The sequence below is a fragment of the Gorilla gorilla genome, chromosome 21 (genome assembly GCF_029281585.2).
Source record: "Gorilla gorilla gorilla isolate KB3781 chromosome 21, NHGRI_mGorGor1-v2.1_pri, whole genome shotgun sequence".
Classification (NCBI taxonomy): Eukaryota; Metazoa; Chordata; class Mammalia; order Primates; family Hominidae; genus Gorilla; species Gorilla gorilla.
The window spans coordinates 29,501,168-29,517,226 of NC_073245.2; the positions used below are offsets into that span (position 1 = coordinate 29,501,168).

General features: G+C 44.8%; 1 protein-coding gene across 1 annotated transcript in view; it reads left to right on the plus strand.

The window, feature by feature from the left end:
• Nucleotides 1-16,059, plus strand: part of SLC24A3 (solute carrier family 24 member 3) — a 507,527-nt gene that overhangs the window by 285,195 nt on the left and 206,273 nt on the right. The window contains exon 3 of the mRNA XM_004061869.5: nt 15,526-15,602. Coding sequence (XP_004061917.3) covers nt 15,526-15,602 — 77 coding nt within the window. The remainder of the gene's footprint in view (nt 1-15,525; nt 15,603-16,059) is intronic.

Here is a 16,059-nt window from a genome sequence, read left to right on the forward strand (position 1 = left end):
CCAGCTGGGCTGTAAACTCCTGACATCAAGACTGTGCTGAATACTCCCTGTTATCCTCTGCCAGCTGAAGAACGACATGGTGGATGTAGCGACTCTGCCCTGAACCCTTGAGTTATATTGATGAGGAAATGTGTGGTGCACACCTGTGTCCCTGAAAAGCTCATTACATGATGCAAGTGGGATCAGAGTCACTTTGGTCTTTGAATCTTTCTCAAGGAACCTGTATCCTTGGAAAGAACCATTTACCTGAAATTGTTGAGAAAAAGCCACTCGATTTGCTTCTGTGTCATAGACTCAGTGGAAGGCAATGCCGCTCTCTCCAGTCCCCCAACTGTGGATACTCGGCCGCCACCTCGGAAGCTATTAGGCAGGGTCTCCTTTCCTCATTCAGGATCCCCATGGGATTTGCTGCTTCTATCTTCAGATTCAAAAGCAGCTCTTTTGCTTCTCTCCTCATCTTAGTGTTACCTAGGAGATCAGAGATTTTTATGAGTTAGGATTGACAGTCTGATCATATTTATGTGAGCTAGGCAAGAAAAGTTAAATATTGGAGTCTCTCATTGAATACAATATTATTTGGATAAAAAATTGTCTCAAACATTGAAAGGGTCATTTTCTAAAAGAATTTATTTTAATAAATTTTCCTCCATAAATCTATATGAAATGCCCTGAAATTCAAAGTTATATAATATATGAGAAAACATCAAAGGAAGCAATGATATTAAATTCCTTTCCATCCTTGAAAATTCTGCTAAGTTATTTTACCCCACCCACTGCATGAACTCAAACATCGTTACAAGAACTCAAACAGCCCAGTGAGGTGCAACGCAGCTTCTTCAAGTACATGGTAAACCACTCCTCGTCTGGGAAGGCTGGAGAGGAGGTATTAGTATCTTTGATCAGCCTTTGACTCAAGTGGGCCTGAAATTTGTCCTAGCTCATGACTGTAAATGTATACATTTGCATGAGGCCTCTGTGACATCATGACCAAGGTTATTACATCAGAGTGGATGTTGCTACCACTACCTCTTGCATTATTTTGTCTTGTAATAATTGTATTACTTTATGGATCTCTTTTAATCTGTTTTCAACTCCAGCCAACCCTGCAATGATACATAAGTACATGGAAAGACAAAGATGACAATCTTTGTGCCAATGACACAAACTCATAGGTTCTGAGGAGGAGCAAGAAGTAATTGACTTATAATGGGTGATATGATGGCATTCTAACATAAGAATGAAGTGAAACCTTTTCCTCCTACTTCATGTCCACTTTTCCTCCTTACTTGGGACATAAATTATGGTATTTATCATTTTCATCTTAACTAACTCAACAACTAAGCCAAATTTTCACTTTCTTCCATAAAAAAAGTAAATGTTAATACTGAGGTACTTTATGTAATGGCCGGACTTGGTCAAAAGTTTTATTTTTCTGCCCACTTTTCTTTCGTCTTCATAAAGCTTCACAAGTTTCTCTAGACTCGAAAAGCATTTATTAAACACTTACCTTGCTGTTACCATGAATTTCAATTTGGCGACTTCACATGGGACATCAAAATCTGACACTTGCAGGAAACATCTAAGAGATCCCACAGATTCTAAAGGAAAGTAGAACACAATTTCACCTTCTTGGCTGTAACTGGTTTCCAATATCATTTTGCCTCTGAACACATGTTCTTGCCTCTGAGCCTTGGGGTATTACCTGTCAGAGACATTAGAACTGCCACAGATGCTTGTTTGGGATGACTTGACCTTGAAATATTTATAGTTGAGAGCTTTGGAAGGCTGCAGTGTCTCTTCCTGTAATCTCCCACTGTTCTGATTGCTCTTTCTGTCTGATTTTTGGTTTATCCACGTAAGTTGACGTGCAATTAGCTCATCTCCCAGGCTTTCCATCCTAGCTTGTCAGCCCATCCCAACAACCTTTACTTTCCCTAGGCTGTTATTTACCACCAGGCCACACCGTGACTCCAGGCAGCATAAGTTCCATGGAGGACTTAATGTGGCTAAGGGCAAGTTTGGGGAATCTTTAATGTGAATTTGGTTTGCAGTCGCTTATGAAGTAGAATATATTCCAGAGGAAAGTGAAGAAAACAAGCAGAGACTGGAGGGGATATGAACCTCAAAAGAAAACTACACTGGCAGAGAGCCATAGCAGTTAGCTTTTCTCCTCTGAAACCTCCCCAAGGTGTGTAGCATATGGGGGATAGAGCTCAGGCAGAAAGCAGCAGTCTTATTCGGTTGAGGCATCAGAGATTGGAACTTGGGTCCCAGAGCAGCTGAAAATTGGGGGAAATCTCAGAAAGAAAGGAGTCAAAGAGGGAGAGCCCTATAATAGACATATAAATTTCCCTCAGGTCCGTGACTGACTGCTGAACCTCACATGCTTGGGGATGACTCCACGCGTCCCAGGGAAAACAACAGCTGAAAGGCTGAAAGCGGATATGTCAGCTGCTGCCTGGCACTGGGGAGACAAACTGAGAAGTGCAAGCCTCTAAAGTTAAAGGGGCTTGATAAACAGTTCAGATGTTCCACTGAAAGCCTATAGGGACCACATCTCAGGACTAAGGGCAGACTTAAAACAGGCCTAAAATTACCACAAATGATGACCCTCCAGTAATTCAATCAAAGCTGAAAACCTAAAACCACCTCTGGCTTTGTGGCTTGTAATTACAATCCTCCGATAGTTCAACTTCCTATTAGAACAAAACTCAACACTGTTGAGAGGAAGATGACAGAATCCAGAATCTCCTGAGTCATCATCCATGAAGTCAAATATATAATAAAAAAATTAATAGAAGACCGGGTGCAGTGGCTTATGCTTGTAATCTCAGCACTTTGGGAGGTCGAGGTGGGAGGATAGCTTGAGGCCAGGAGTTTGAGACCAGCTTAGGTGACATAGCAAGACCCTGTCTCTACCAAAAAAAAAAAAAAAAAATAGCTGGGCATTTTGATGCACACCTGTTGGGAGGCTAAGGTGGGAGGATTGCTTAAGCCCAGGAGTTGGAGGCTGCAGTGAGCCATGATAGTGTTACTGCGCTCCAGCCCTGGCAACAGAGTGAGACCTTGTCTCAGAAAAAAAAAAAAAATACTAGATACACATCAAGTAGATTCTAAATTCTCTTGCTTTGATCTTGCTTGCTCCAAACTCTGACAGGTCTTCTGCCATCTACAAGGCAGCACAGTGCCCTTCCTAAGATACCTCTCATGTCATCAGTTTCTGTTCTTAATCTGTAACCCAAAATCCTAGCTGGACACCAAAGCACATTGTTGAAGCAAAAGGCACTTAGTATGTTTCATTCAGAGCTATAATGTGCCATCACCAGAGCCCTGTGACAGTTCAAGGAAATCGAGAAAAGTGAACAAATGAATTACATTTTTGGTTTGAATTAATTATGCTCTTTTCTTAATTTCTGTTCATATTCAGAGGCAAATGTTGTCCAAGAGATGGAGCCTTGATATTTGGAATCTAAACTTTGGATGCACAAACTTAGTGATCTAACAAAAAATAATCAAGTTCTAATCTACCCTTAAAAGAGTTTCAGGAGTAATTTGCAGATTCTTTAGTGCTTTGACCTAAAATTAGAGGTAAATGGTCAAAAAATATTGAATATATGGTAACATAAAAGGAAAAATGATTTCCTGCAGTCAACATCTGCATTTTCCCCTTAAGGAGGGGGCCAGAGGTGGCCAGGACCAAAACTGAGAAGTAAGCACAGCTCGTATTTTTTCCAACTGAGCTAATCAATATTTTTTGTCTGCTTATTTATGTCTTCCTACAACAGCTATGCATATTCTTAGATATTTATTTCATTATCATAAACTAGAAATCAAGGTAAAGATTAAAGACGTCTCAATAAATTCCTGAAGATACCAAATACATTCAAGCAGATGGATTAGTAATAACTCTCCCCCTTTTAAATGGATTATATTCTAAAATAGGTGCAGATCAAACAAAATGATATCAGGAATCACTATTACCAGGACCAAGGAGTGCCAGTTATTCTTTCATTTTAGGACTTGGTTAGCAAAGCTTCAGTATAGGGAAATAAGGAGCGCACATGTCCCTGTTCCCATTCCCCTAACCATGGTAGACATTGCTAATAGATGGAGATGCTCTACCACACTGAGCCCCATCCAAGACTCAGCCTATCAGTCAATCATTAGCAGTCAAGCAATGAACATGAATGAGACCAATTTTCTATCCTTAAAATTGGCAGTCATGGAATAACAACATCAGGAGGAAAGAAAAAGGGCAGTTTTTAAGAGGGGAAGCAGAGGGAAACTTTTGTGCTTTTCATGAAATTCTGTTATTATCCTCCCATCTATAGACCAATAGAACCATAAAGGTTACTTCCAGCTCTGGAATTTAATGAGTTAACATTAAAAAATGTCATTGATTTTGAAACCTCCAGCCATTTAGCATGCACACTTCACCTTCTATAAAATAAATGTTTAAAGTTTAAAAACTTTCCATGTAGATTCCTGTAGGGAATTACTACATTCCAAAAGCACTATTTCAAGTGCATTTTTTTTCTAGAAAATTTTTCATGCAATCTCATCCTTTCTGAGGGCATTGAACAGGAATGGGCATTCCTTGTAACCACCATGGGTTCCCTTGAGGAACTATTTAGTGGGTTCCTGTGTACATCAGCCTGTTGGTCTGGATCAATAGCAGACATAAGAACATGAGAGATGCAGCACTTGGGTCAGACCCTAGGTCATCCATTCAAACATTCTGTCTCTGATGTTGGCACCAAGGGACACTTTGAGAAACAAAGGAGTCCAAGAAGAGTATCAAGTTCTGCACACCACAGGGAATTTACCATAAATATGTCACTTTCTTTAATGAGAATTCATTAGTGACACAGCCTTGATAATCACATGTGAGCAACAAATGCATGCCGTAGGCTCTTGCCCTTGCAAACAGACCTCCTATCTGCTGCCATGTTTGTGGCCTGGGAAAACTACATTATTCATGAGATTGCTGTATTTTCTACAGTAGCTGCTGGCTCAAAGACATGAGCAGCACTGATGCCATGGTTTTTATTATTGATAAAGAAATATGTTTCTAGTTTGTCAAATTACATTTCAGTGCTCTGCTAGGCCAATAGTCTATGTAACTAATGATTGGGGTTCTTTAGTTCCAAAGAATGTCTGTTCTCTTCCAGGAGAAAAGTTTGTGGGCTGATTGTTTAAAATCTTCTGCCAATACAGACATGAGAAAAAGAGCTCTTACGTGGGAACCAAGGGGCTTCTCATGATGTTGGATCAACTTCAGCATCATGAACAAGGAGCAAAGGCAGTTTCTCAATCTGCATTCAGGAGTGAGGTAGTTCCATAATGCTATCTAGATTGCAAATCCACCGCAAATTGTCCATACAGACTATTGCCATGATTTAGGGGAAAATTCATCCAAATGTGTTTAAGTTCTTTTCTGGAAAAACAAATCTTTGTTGAAATAGAGAGAGGGAAAAGTGCAAAATTCCTAACTCTCCTTTTCTAAATATGGGTTTTCCAGAAGTAGTCCCAGAAACAGACTCAAGTACAAGTTGTTTGTTTCTGAGATGATCCCAAATATGGGAGTTGGGAAGTGAGACAACAAGACAATGACAGATAGGCAACCAATCATAGGCATGTTACCACCGTGAGCAACCAGAGCTTAGTTGTGCTGGGAACTCTTAACAGTGTAGAACACACCTTAGCGTTATCTCATCCAGGTAATGAGGAAGCTGGGGTACTTATACACCCACCTTTCATCAGACTTTGGTTGACAGTTTCTCCTGAGAGAAAGAGTGGTATTAATTCTCCAGCATATCCAGCCTGCAGTGCCTGGGCAGGGGATCCTTTCTCAGCTCTGGAGAAAGCCTTCAGGTAAAGAGATGCAGGTGCTTAGTACAAAAGAGATAGGGCCCCAGGACTGTAGGCCTGGTATTGATGTCTTGGGAAACTCCCCTATCCGTATTTCTCCCTCTCCATTATTTAATAAATTAGAGACAAACAGAGCTATCATTTGATAGGTCCTTGCCCAATTTTAGGTATTGCATATTTCATAAGCATCATCATCAATCCTCATAATAACCACATAAATGGGTATTGTTTTCATTCTCCCATTTTGCACATTAACAATTAAGACTCAAAGATGTTAAAGAATTTTCCCAAAGCCACAGAACTTATGAGTGGTAAAGGACGGATTCAAATCCAGGCCCTCAGGCTCTTGTAAAATGCTGGTTGCCTGTGGTAAGCAAATGTCACCACATAAGCATTTGGCTGATCCAAGTTTTCTTAGCAAATTTGATTGGCAATACCATTTTGATTGATAGTTTAATGATCCCTCTAGGCCATCTGTTCCCATGACTTGTGGTTGCATCTTCCTTCACAGAGATGCTTCTCATGACCTTGTTTTCATTCACACATCAATCCATTTGAATCTGAACTTTGTTTCTGGTTTTTGAAGGGAAGGACTTATGCCCTTAAAAAAACAAGAAAAAAGGGGGTAATTTGTTCTTTCTAGGACAGTGGAATCAACATATTAGAAAGTTGGACCCTAGTTTGATCTCAGCTCTTCCACTAACATCTATGTGAACTTGGACTGGTTACTTGCCCTCTTTGGGCCTCAGCTTACCCATCTGTAAATTGGGATAATGCTTCCTATCATATAGAAGCAATGAAAAAGTGATAAATATATTTGCAATACTTGATAAAGGTTATTTCCATTCTTAAATTCAGAATACTTAAGGTATTAGGATGATTTCAAAGAGAGTCCCCTTGCTCCCAAGCTAACCTCAACTGTTAACTCCTCAGTGATAAGGGCTGTGTACCTTTAACTAGTATTGAGTGTGGTATCCAGCAGATGGTAAGTGCTGAAAGTAAGCAGTGGTGTTTTGACACAGTATTGATTTAATAAATTTTCCAATGTTATTAAGATATGGTCTTTAGAATGAGACAAAAATTCAAAAGATGATCTAAGAACAGACTGGTTCCCTGGAACACCCAGCACCTCCTGTTGCCAGATGCCTTCTCCCATGCCTGCCTGAGGTTTACTTGACCTCGTTGAATGTAAGCATGCATTGAAATGTCTCTGAAACATTTCCAAAGACTAAATATTTAGAAAATTAAGTTATGCATTTATGTACTTTCACACAGATTCTTTTGTGGATAATTTTGTTCAGGGGCCTTTATTTATGACAAATGTGTTAATTGCCTCAACCAACACTATTAAGTGATTTGTGTGCCAGGTATTTTGCTAGACACCAGGGCTACAGAGAAGAATAAATATCCTACAACCTTAACCTCCCTCCCTCTGTCTACTGGAGAAGAGAGAAAACAACCAAAAATTGCTGCAAGGCAAACAACGTGCAAAAGGCTGTAGGGATGCCAAGGAGCAAGGACCATATGCATTTCTCACAAGGAGCTAGGATATGCTGGGTAACAAACTGCCCCCGAAGATCAGTGGCTACAAAATACAGTAATGTTATTTTTTCTCATGCTACATGTACAAAATGCATGTATTGGGGGTTGGGGATTCTGGTATCAGTCACTCAGGGATCCAGGCTGATGGGAGATGCACATTGCATCCTGATGTATTTTTCAAGAAATGCTAAGACAAGAAAATGCAAAATGGTGAGCCAGGCACTGGTTTGAAAGCCACATGCAATCCACATCATTTTGCTCACATTTCACTAATCAAAGCAAGCTGCATGGACTTACCTAACTTTGAAAGGGATGTAGAAATACTCCTCCTAGGTCTCTGGAACAATGAGAAATGGGGTATTTGTGAACAGCCCTCATTGCCACCAGAGTTGGGATCTAGTAGTTGGGAGTTTGACTGAGCTGTCCCTCCCAACACCATTTCTCAGCCAATAATTCTGTCTTGTGTTTATACAAAACCACTTCCTGAGAGAAAGGCCCTCTGCATTCAGTCACACTTGATATTTGTTGTCCTCTTTCATGTATCCCAGCCTGGTGGGTGCTGATGACAAAGAGAGAAATGACAGGGCTCCTGTCCTCAGGGAGCTGAGCTCATGTTGCCACTGAGTCCACGGTACACATGGACAAGCAAATGCCTACAGTGTGGTTGGAAAATAATTTGATGAGCACTGGGACAATGCAACTGGGCCACAGAAAGAGAGGCAGGGAAGGCTTTGTGAGAAGCGGAGGAGGTACCGCACCCGGAAGACAAAGTTTTTACAATGCCCCAGGAAAAGTGGGAGCAACAGGCTTTACTAAGAGAGATGAAAGCATGTGAAACAGAAGCTTGAAGCCACTCATCACTGCAGGGGGAAGCTGGGTAGCATCCAGACTGCCATCTTTCGGTGCAATTCCTGAGAGACCAATCCCTCAAGTTGCGTGGGTATTTTGTCATGAGAAGGTCACTGGGATGGCAGACTGGTATTCTGATGGCTGCAGCAGCCCATGTTCCTTTTGCTCAGACATGTTAAGGGAGCCAGGCTTTTTAGGATGTGTTGATCTTCATTTTGGCCTGCTCCATTTGATCAATATGTGATGAGTATGTCTAAAGATGGCATGAATGTTCCTGCTGCATTTTTTTTCAAGCAAAGGAGAAAAGACTCTACCTCTGTGAACCTCTGTTTAGACTCATCAAACTCGGGTCTCATGAAAGCAGCCAGGAGGGAGAAGCAAGGAAGCTGATTGCTGTTGCCTTGGTAAGGGGAATCCACTCCACTCAGGTCCCTGTGGTTTCCATGGGAACAGCACCGCTTGCTTCTGCAGGCCCCCAGAGCTGGCGGGATGCACTGAAAGGAAAATTGGGGGATGAAAGAGAGGAGCAGAAAGAGACTTTGAGGACCTTGAAGGTATTTGGGGAATGACTCTCAGCTGGATGAGGCTGCTCCATTCTCCCTGCATAGGTAGCTGCTCTTAACAGACCATGTGGGCCATGTGGCCCCAACAGGATGAGTACCAGAAGCACCCGCCTAGAGACACATGCATTTATGCAGCTCTCATGGACTAATCACCATCCAGGTAAACAGATGCCAATGCAAGACAGGAAGGAACTGGCAATATGTGGATTTCAACATCAAGACCAGAGATGAATGTGTCCTCTGCCCACACCAGGCCAGCATGTCATTGTTGCTATAATTTAGAATAATGATATGTGACCCCAGGAAGCATGGCGGTAGGTATTTCACATTCACTATCTACACTCTTCATAACAACCCTGCAGGGATGACATCAACACACCCGTCTACAGATGAAGGAAATGAGGCCCGGTGTGGCACAGAAGGAGATCTGGACCTGAGCCTGATTCTCCACTGTGGGATCTTATTCAAAATCTAACTGATCACCCAAGGAAAATGTTAGTTCCCAAATACAGCAAGCATCCTAGCTCAAGCCTTAAAAAATGCGCTGAGTACTTTTGGATTTGGCGCTAGGATGCACACCTGGAGAGGGTGACATCAGCACCAGCCATCAGCTCTGGGAGGCGCTAGAGGCCCCACATTGTCTTACCTCTTGTTCTAGAAGTGAACCAACTGAGGCCAAGAAGCACTTGGCAGAGCCTTCCAGTCCAGTGCACGACACTGTCCGCATACACTCTTTTCTTGGACAGCTGCAGCTATTCAGAAAATCGCATGCCCCACACACACCTGCAAGGCACCAGAGTGTGTCACCAGTTGAAGAGCTGTTGCAGTCTCCAGGAGGAAAGCACAGCTGCTGTTGCAGCTCTTTTCTTGAACCACTGGGTCAACTGGGCAGAGTGGATTTACCCCATCCATGCCTAAGGTCTGTTCCCAGAGTTCTTCATCCCACTGAGACTTATCAGGCATCTGCTGTGTGCACTGCACTGTACTGTGTTTGGACCAGAGGCAATGGGAAGGAGGATCCTCAGAGGCCACTTTTCAAATGGCCAAAAGGCAAATTGAGTCCCAGAGAGATGAAATGACAGGTGGCCAAAGCCACACTTTGGACATGTTGGCATTGAGCCCCACATTTCCAGATTCCCAATTGAGGACACTTTTCTTGACTCCAGGCTGACCCCTTCCCTAGGAAGATTAAACACTGTGATACCAAATTGCTTTAGAACCACAGCAAGGCAACGAGTGAAATAACAATGTTATTAGTAGGCTGTGTATATAGCATGCACGTAGGAGCTGACAGAGATCAATGACAATCCTTATGGCCTCCCTAAATGAAGCTGCTGCCCCAGTGGGTCTCTAAGATAGGATTCTTCCTGATTTACATTCTGTGCTGCAGGGTCATCTGGCAACAAATGCCCTTTGCAAATGAATCAAAGAAGCTTCTAACATGGTGGAACTGGATATGTAATATAAGAACATGTTACAACCCTAAGTCTTAACATTGGGGTCCTACCATGCTAGATTCAGAATGCAAGTCTTAATAACAGTTTATCCTGATGTTATGCTTGTGCAGAGGGACTCCCTTCTGCCACCTCCACCCCATGCCCCACTGCTGTGTGCTGAAGCTAATTATGTGTGTATAAGTTATGGTCTCACCTTTCCTGCAATAAGATACCTTGCGTCTCCTCTTCAGTTCTTATGCAAAGGGGGCTTGGGAGATGCTGTGAACTGAATGTTTGTTCCCACTTCCCAGATTCATATGTTGAAGCCCTAACCCCCAAAATGATGGTATTTGGAGATGGGACCTTTGGGAGGTAATTAGGGTCACATAAAGGTGTAAGAGTGGGACCCCAATCATGGGATTAGTGTCCAAATAAGAGGAGGAAGAGACCAGAGCTTACTCATACTCTGACATGTAGATACTGTAAGAAGGCGGCCTCGGCCAGCCAGAAGACAGCCCTCATCAGAACCCAACCATGCTGGCACCTTTATCTCAGACTTCCGGCCTCCAGAGCTATGAGAGATAAATGTCTGTTGGTTAAGCTCCCAAGTCTACGGTATTCTGTTGTATCAGGCTAGGGCAGACATGGGGCATTCCTACACCCAGACATGTGGATGGTTTCTTGATATATCACCTGTGACTCTTTCTAGGGCCTTCTCTGGCCCCAGAAGCATGCTTGGCTTGGCCAGTGCAGGGCTGAGCAGAAGTGTTGAAGGGTCAGTGCCTTTGGGACAGCCCTAAACAGTGACAGGCAGGCATCAGTGGACGGAGCCCCCCACCCTGCTGCTGACCCTGCAGTAGACAACTCTGAGACCTGCTTTCCTCTGTCTCCCAGCAAGCTTGAGACACTGTGCCAGCCCCTTCCCCTCCCTGCCTCATCTCTCCACCCTGCTCCCGATGCTTCCTGGGATCACCTCCCAAACAAACAGCTGTCATTCAAATCTTTCTCTCAGGGTCTGCTCTTGAGGGCCCCAGCCTAAGGCATGGGCATTTGGAACCTATGAGGGAAGACTCACCTCTCACAGGGTAGGAGAAGAGGGCTTAGCTGTTTTTTTTTTTTTTTTTTTTGAGACGGAGTCTTGCTCTGTCACCCAGGCTGGAGTACAGTGGCGTGATCTCCGCTCACTGCAAGCTCTGCCTCTCAGGTTCATGCCATTCTCCTGCCTCAGCCTCCCGGGTAGCTGGGACTACAGGCACCCGCCACCACGCCCGGCTAATTTTTTGTATTTTTAGTAGAGACAGGATTTCACCGTGTTAGCCAGGATGGTCTCAATCTCCTGACCTTGTGATCCGCCCACATCGGCCTCCCAAAGTGCTGGGATTACAGGCGTGAGCCACCGCGCCCGGCCTGGGCTTAGCTCAATTTTTAGATGAAATCTCTCCCTGTGACTTTTTTTTCAAATGATAATGCATATCTAAAAGGGAAAATAAAATATATGTAGTATTCTTTGCAAGCTGTGCATGAGTCCTTTGAAACCATTTTTCCAATTTTGTTATTTTCCTTATACGTGTTTTCTGAGAGGAGCTGTAATGAAAAAGTGGTCAGAGTGGGTTGATATCAGGTGAAGTTTGCTAGGTGAGTATTTAACTTGGTCATTCTTTCCACATTGCTATTGGCCATCAAATAAGACTTTTTGTTTTTCTTGAAGAACAGTGGTTCAAAACCGTTAGACTGTCCTCTGCCTTGCCCACCCTGACCCTGGAGCTCCCACATTCTACCCACATTCAACTCGGTGAGGAGGCCCACAGTGCTGGCCGCTCCATTCACAGGCTCTGCTGCTGAGTGTGCCAGATTGGAGGCTCTCATTGCCCCATGGAGAATTTTCACACACTTCCTCATGGCCAGCTGTGACTGCTGACAAGAGGAGACAGTTTTGATAGAGGAGCTCCCAGCTGGGCATGGATCAGAGAGCAGGCCCTGGAGAGCAGACCAAGATCAGGTCACTGGTAAGCTGCCCACTCCCTGAAGGGAGGAAAGGGAGGGTTGCTGAGCCTCCAAGGAAGGAGGACCCTGACGAAGCTCCTGTGGTTTCTCTTTGGCTCACCCCTGCCCAGCCAGGACTTTGGGCAGCTTCTGGGTGGACTGTCCTGAGCCAGCATGGGGCCCTTTGGGTCCTGCTCCATCCAGGCCTTAGCCTCCAGTGTGTCTTCCCCAGGGGTCCCAGCTGGGGCCACCATGTGGGCTGGCATGGAGACCCCTGACAAGAAACCTCCTCCACCAGAGAACCAGGCCCAGTGAGATACACATATCTGCAGTTGCTTCATTCAGCCAGTTGCTGTTCATGTTGTGGAGAATTGAAACTCAGAATGCCTGGATTCAGAACCCAAGCCTGTCACTTACTGACATGGTGTCCTTGGTGGAACAGATGTGCTCCCTGGCCCTCAGTGGCCTCATGCACGGGGCAGCAGTGAGGCAAGAGAATAGAGCTGGGCTGGGGAGAACCCAGTGCAGACGTGGATGATGCTCATGGGGTGACTTTCACTCCTTTCCTCTGCTCCCTCGGTCCCTTGTTATTGATCATGGAGGAAGCTTGTGGGGCGGAAAGTAAAGAGCTAACTGGATGCCACATATCTGTACCCCTGTACCCCTCGTTGATAATTGGGGACCTCAAATAAGGGGTTTCCACACATGATTCCTTTGCTTGGCACTGCCCCAGGGCATATGACTGGCTTGTTTCCCATGGGTGATGGCTGTTGTGATTGATACATTAACTCAGCATCCCATCTCTAGCTTCCAGCTCTGAGACTAGGAGAACAATAGGAGAGGTGACCTTTCAACCCTAGGGCTGGCCAGTGCCAAAACACCCTGTGGCAGCTACACTGAAAAATGCAAAGAAAAAAAAAAAGCCTATTGCTTCTCCTCCAGGAGTGTGGCAGCTGAATGTAAATCAGGTCAAATCCTCTTTTGGAGGAGGTCACAGAAGGAAGTCAGAGGGCGGAATGGAATTGCAGATCCATGCAGGAGGGGGGTGGCATGTGTGAGGGGCGTCCCCAGCCCTGGGTTTGCCGGGTGTGCAGCCCTTCTCCCACTTTCCAGCCATGGAGCCCAAGCGTGTTGCCCCATCTGTCTTCCCCTTGGGTTCCTCATCTACAGAACTGGAATAATAATCTGTTTGTGAGGATAAGATGGGATCACAGGGGCAAAGTGCAAGGTACAGTGCTTGCCAGGAGCAGGTGCTCAATAAATGCTCACTGTTGTCATCCCTCTGCCCCTCACATTAATTTCCAGATCGTGGCTTCATTTTGGTCCCCAAGGGAAACTCCTCCAGGCTTCTCCCAGTTTATTCATTGTTCAGAGGGGCTCTGTGCTGCCTGTTTAGAGCAGCTTCAGCTTAGAAAAATCCTCCCATAATCATGATGTTCCTGTCTTTTCTTGTCTCCTTTTTTATGTTTAAAGGACCATACAAAACTAGAGATTGTGATTGGCTAGACACACAGGTGGGTCTTGCTTTTTTTCTTAAAAAAAAAGCCTTTTTGAGATATTATTGACGTATAAAAATTGTATATGCTTAAGGTATACAACTTGATCTTTTGATATACAGATACATTGTGAAATGTTAACCACATTTCAGTTCATTAATGTATCCATTACCTCTACATAGTTACCATTTATGTGTGTGTGTTTGTGTGTGTGTGTAGTGAGAAGATTTAGATCCATCCTCTTCGCAAGTTTCAAGTATATAATGTAGTATTTTTAACTGTCCCCCACTTGCTGTACTTTGGAAGGTGAGCCTTGCTTTATGTACTAGACGTACCCTTTGGCCCAAACACTTCGTGTGGCTCCAACCCAATACCTGCACAATGCCTTAAGCCAGTGCTGCCTTGGATGCAAAGAGCAGAGCCTTTTCAAGCAGTGACCGATGGCTTGTGTCTTGCACAAATCCTCCGGGCAAGCCAGGGGTCCCCAGCAGAATTGGGCCTGGGTGTCTCAGAGGTCATCCACTCACTCCTTAGCAGCACTGTCTTTGTCTCTTCTCCCCTTCCTGGCTGCACTGCCTCCCTCATGCACAGTGCATCCTGGAGTCATCTCCCAAGTAAACCACATAGCTCCACATCCTTGTCGGAGGGTCTGCTTTTAGGGGAATCCAAAATCAGACAAGTGGCAAGCAGGTATCATCTAGCATATCCTCCCCATCAAATGGTGGTGGTTTCTCTAAGAACTTGCTAGAGAAAGACTTGGAGACATCATCAGGCTCAGAGGGAAAGACTTCTTTCAGCAGCTGGTGATGTCTGCCCATGTGGGGCTGTGGGTGGGGGTGATGTGTGCTGCTTCCTGCCGCGCCTGGTGGGCACATCCTCCAGCAAAGGAGCCGTGGATTCCTATCGGAGGGACCACAGGAGGCTTCATAAAGGAGAGGAGATGTGAGAACCTGGCCCAGAAGGTTGATTGGATTTTATGAGAGGAAGGGACAGGAGGCCTGGTTAGTGGTGGAGGACCTTCTTGGGACCGTCAGTTCACAGACTCCAGCTTTCATCTCAAGGCAGAAAGGTTTTAGAACATTGAGAAGGCATGAACATCCCTGTGGTTGGCATTCTGGTCCAGCCACAGATGGAGGTCAACTTAGAAAGGGGAGCAGAGAGAGGGAGCAGGGAGGGGGTTGTTCTAATAGCACACGAGGCCCACACCCTAAGCCAGGTCAGGCAAAGTGGAAAAGGAGCAAAATGAAGACCCACTTAGAGCAGGGGCTTCAAATCTGTCTGAGCCACAGACCCTTTTGGTGATCCAGTGAAGCCTACAGCCCCCGCTCAGAAAAGCAGTTTTCAATGCATGCATGCAGCAAAGTACATAAGGTTACACATGGAAACTGACTGAGTGGAAATGAAGCTGTCAAAATATTAGAAAACAAATTTTGCAATATAGTAGTTCACGTGCTTCCTCATTAACACTTTAAGTCACAGGTGGTGACCTAACAACCACCATAAGATTGAAGCAGTGGGTGAGAGCTGCACAAGTATGATGGTATGACGTGTTATGAAAATATCTGTGGGGCCGAGCCCCAGGTTCTGCTAACACTACTGTGGTTGGTTGCCCACGTTCTTATCTGAAGGAAACACTAAATTCTGGTTAGTTTTGTGAACTTAAAGATGCAGGATCTTTTTTTCATCCAAGTTCGTGGACCCCATGTTAAAACCAAGACTCCCAGACCTACAGCACTGAAAATGTGATCACCTGTGCTGAGACGGTTTTCTTTCTCTGTTCTTTAGCCCTGCATGAATTCCCCAATGACATCTTCACAAACGAGGATAGAAGACAAGGTGCGGTGGTCCTCCATGTGCTCTGTGTAAGTACCCCTCTGTGCCTCTGCCTGGAGGGTCCATAGTCCAGGCCTAGGGGTGTGGGGTGTGGCACCTGAGGTGCCCCCAGTGGATTCTCTCCGCCCTCCTGTTCACACGCTGCCTGGTGGGGGTCCTTCGAGCTCTGTAGGGGGCCATCACCAAATGGAGATGAAAGACCACAGCTTTCGAAGGTGGAGCCATCTGTTATGCACTTTCCCTTCATGTTAGTGCCCAGAGTGTGGACTCTAAAGTCAAACAGCCCCACTCTCCATGACTTAACCCTACTCTCTGCTCAAACACCACCCTCTTGGGGAGCCCTTTCCTAACTGGCCTTTCTGAAATGCCACCATATTTCCTCTTACCCTGCTTTGTTTTCCTCCATGCTATCTGCCATTGCATAGTTATTTGCTTTTCAACTTTTCACCCTCACTCACACGTAAGCCCCATGAGAACAGGAACTTG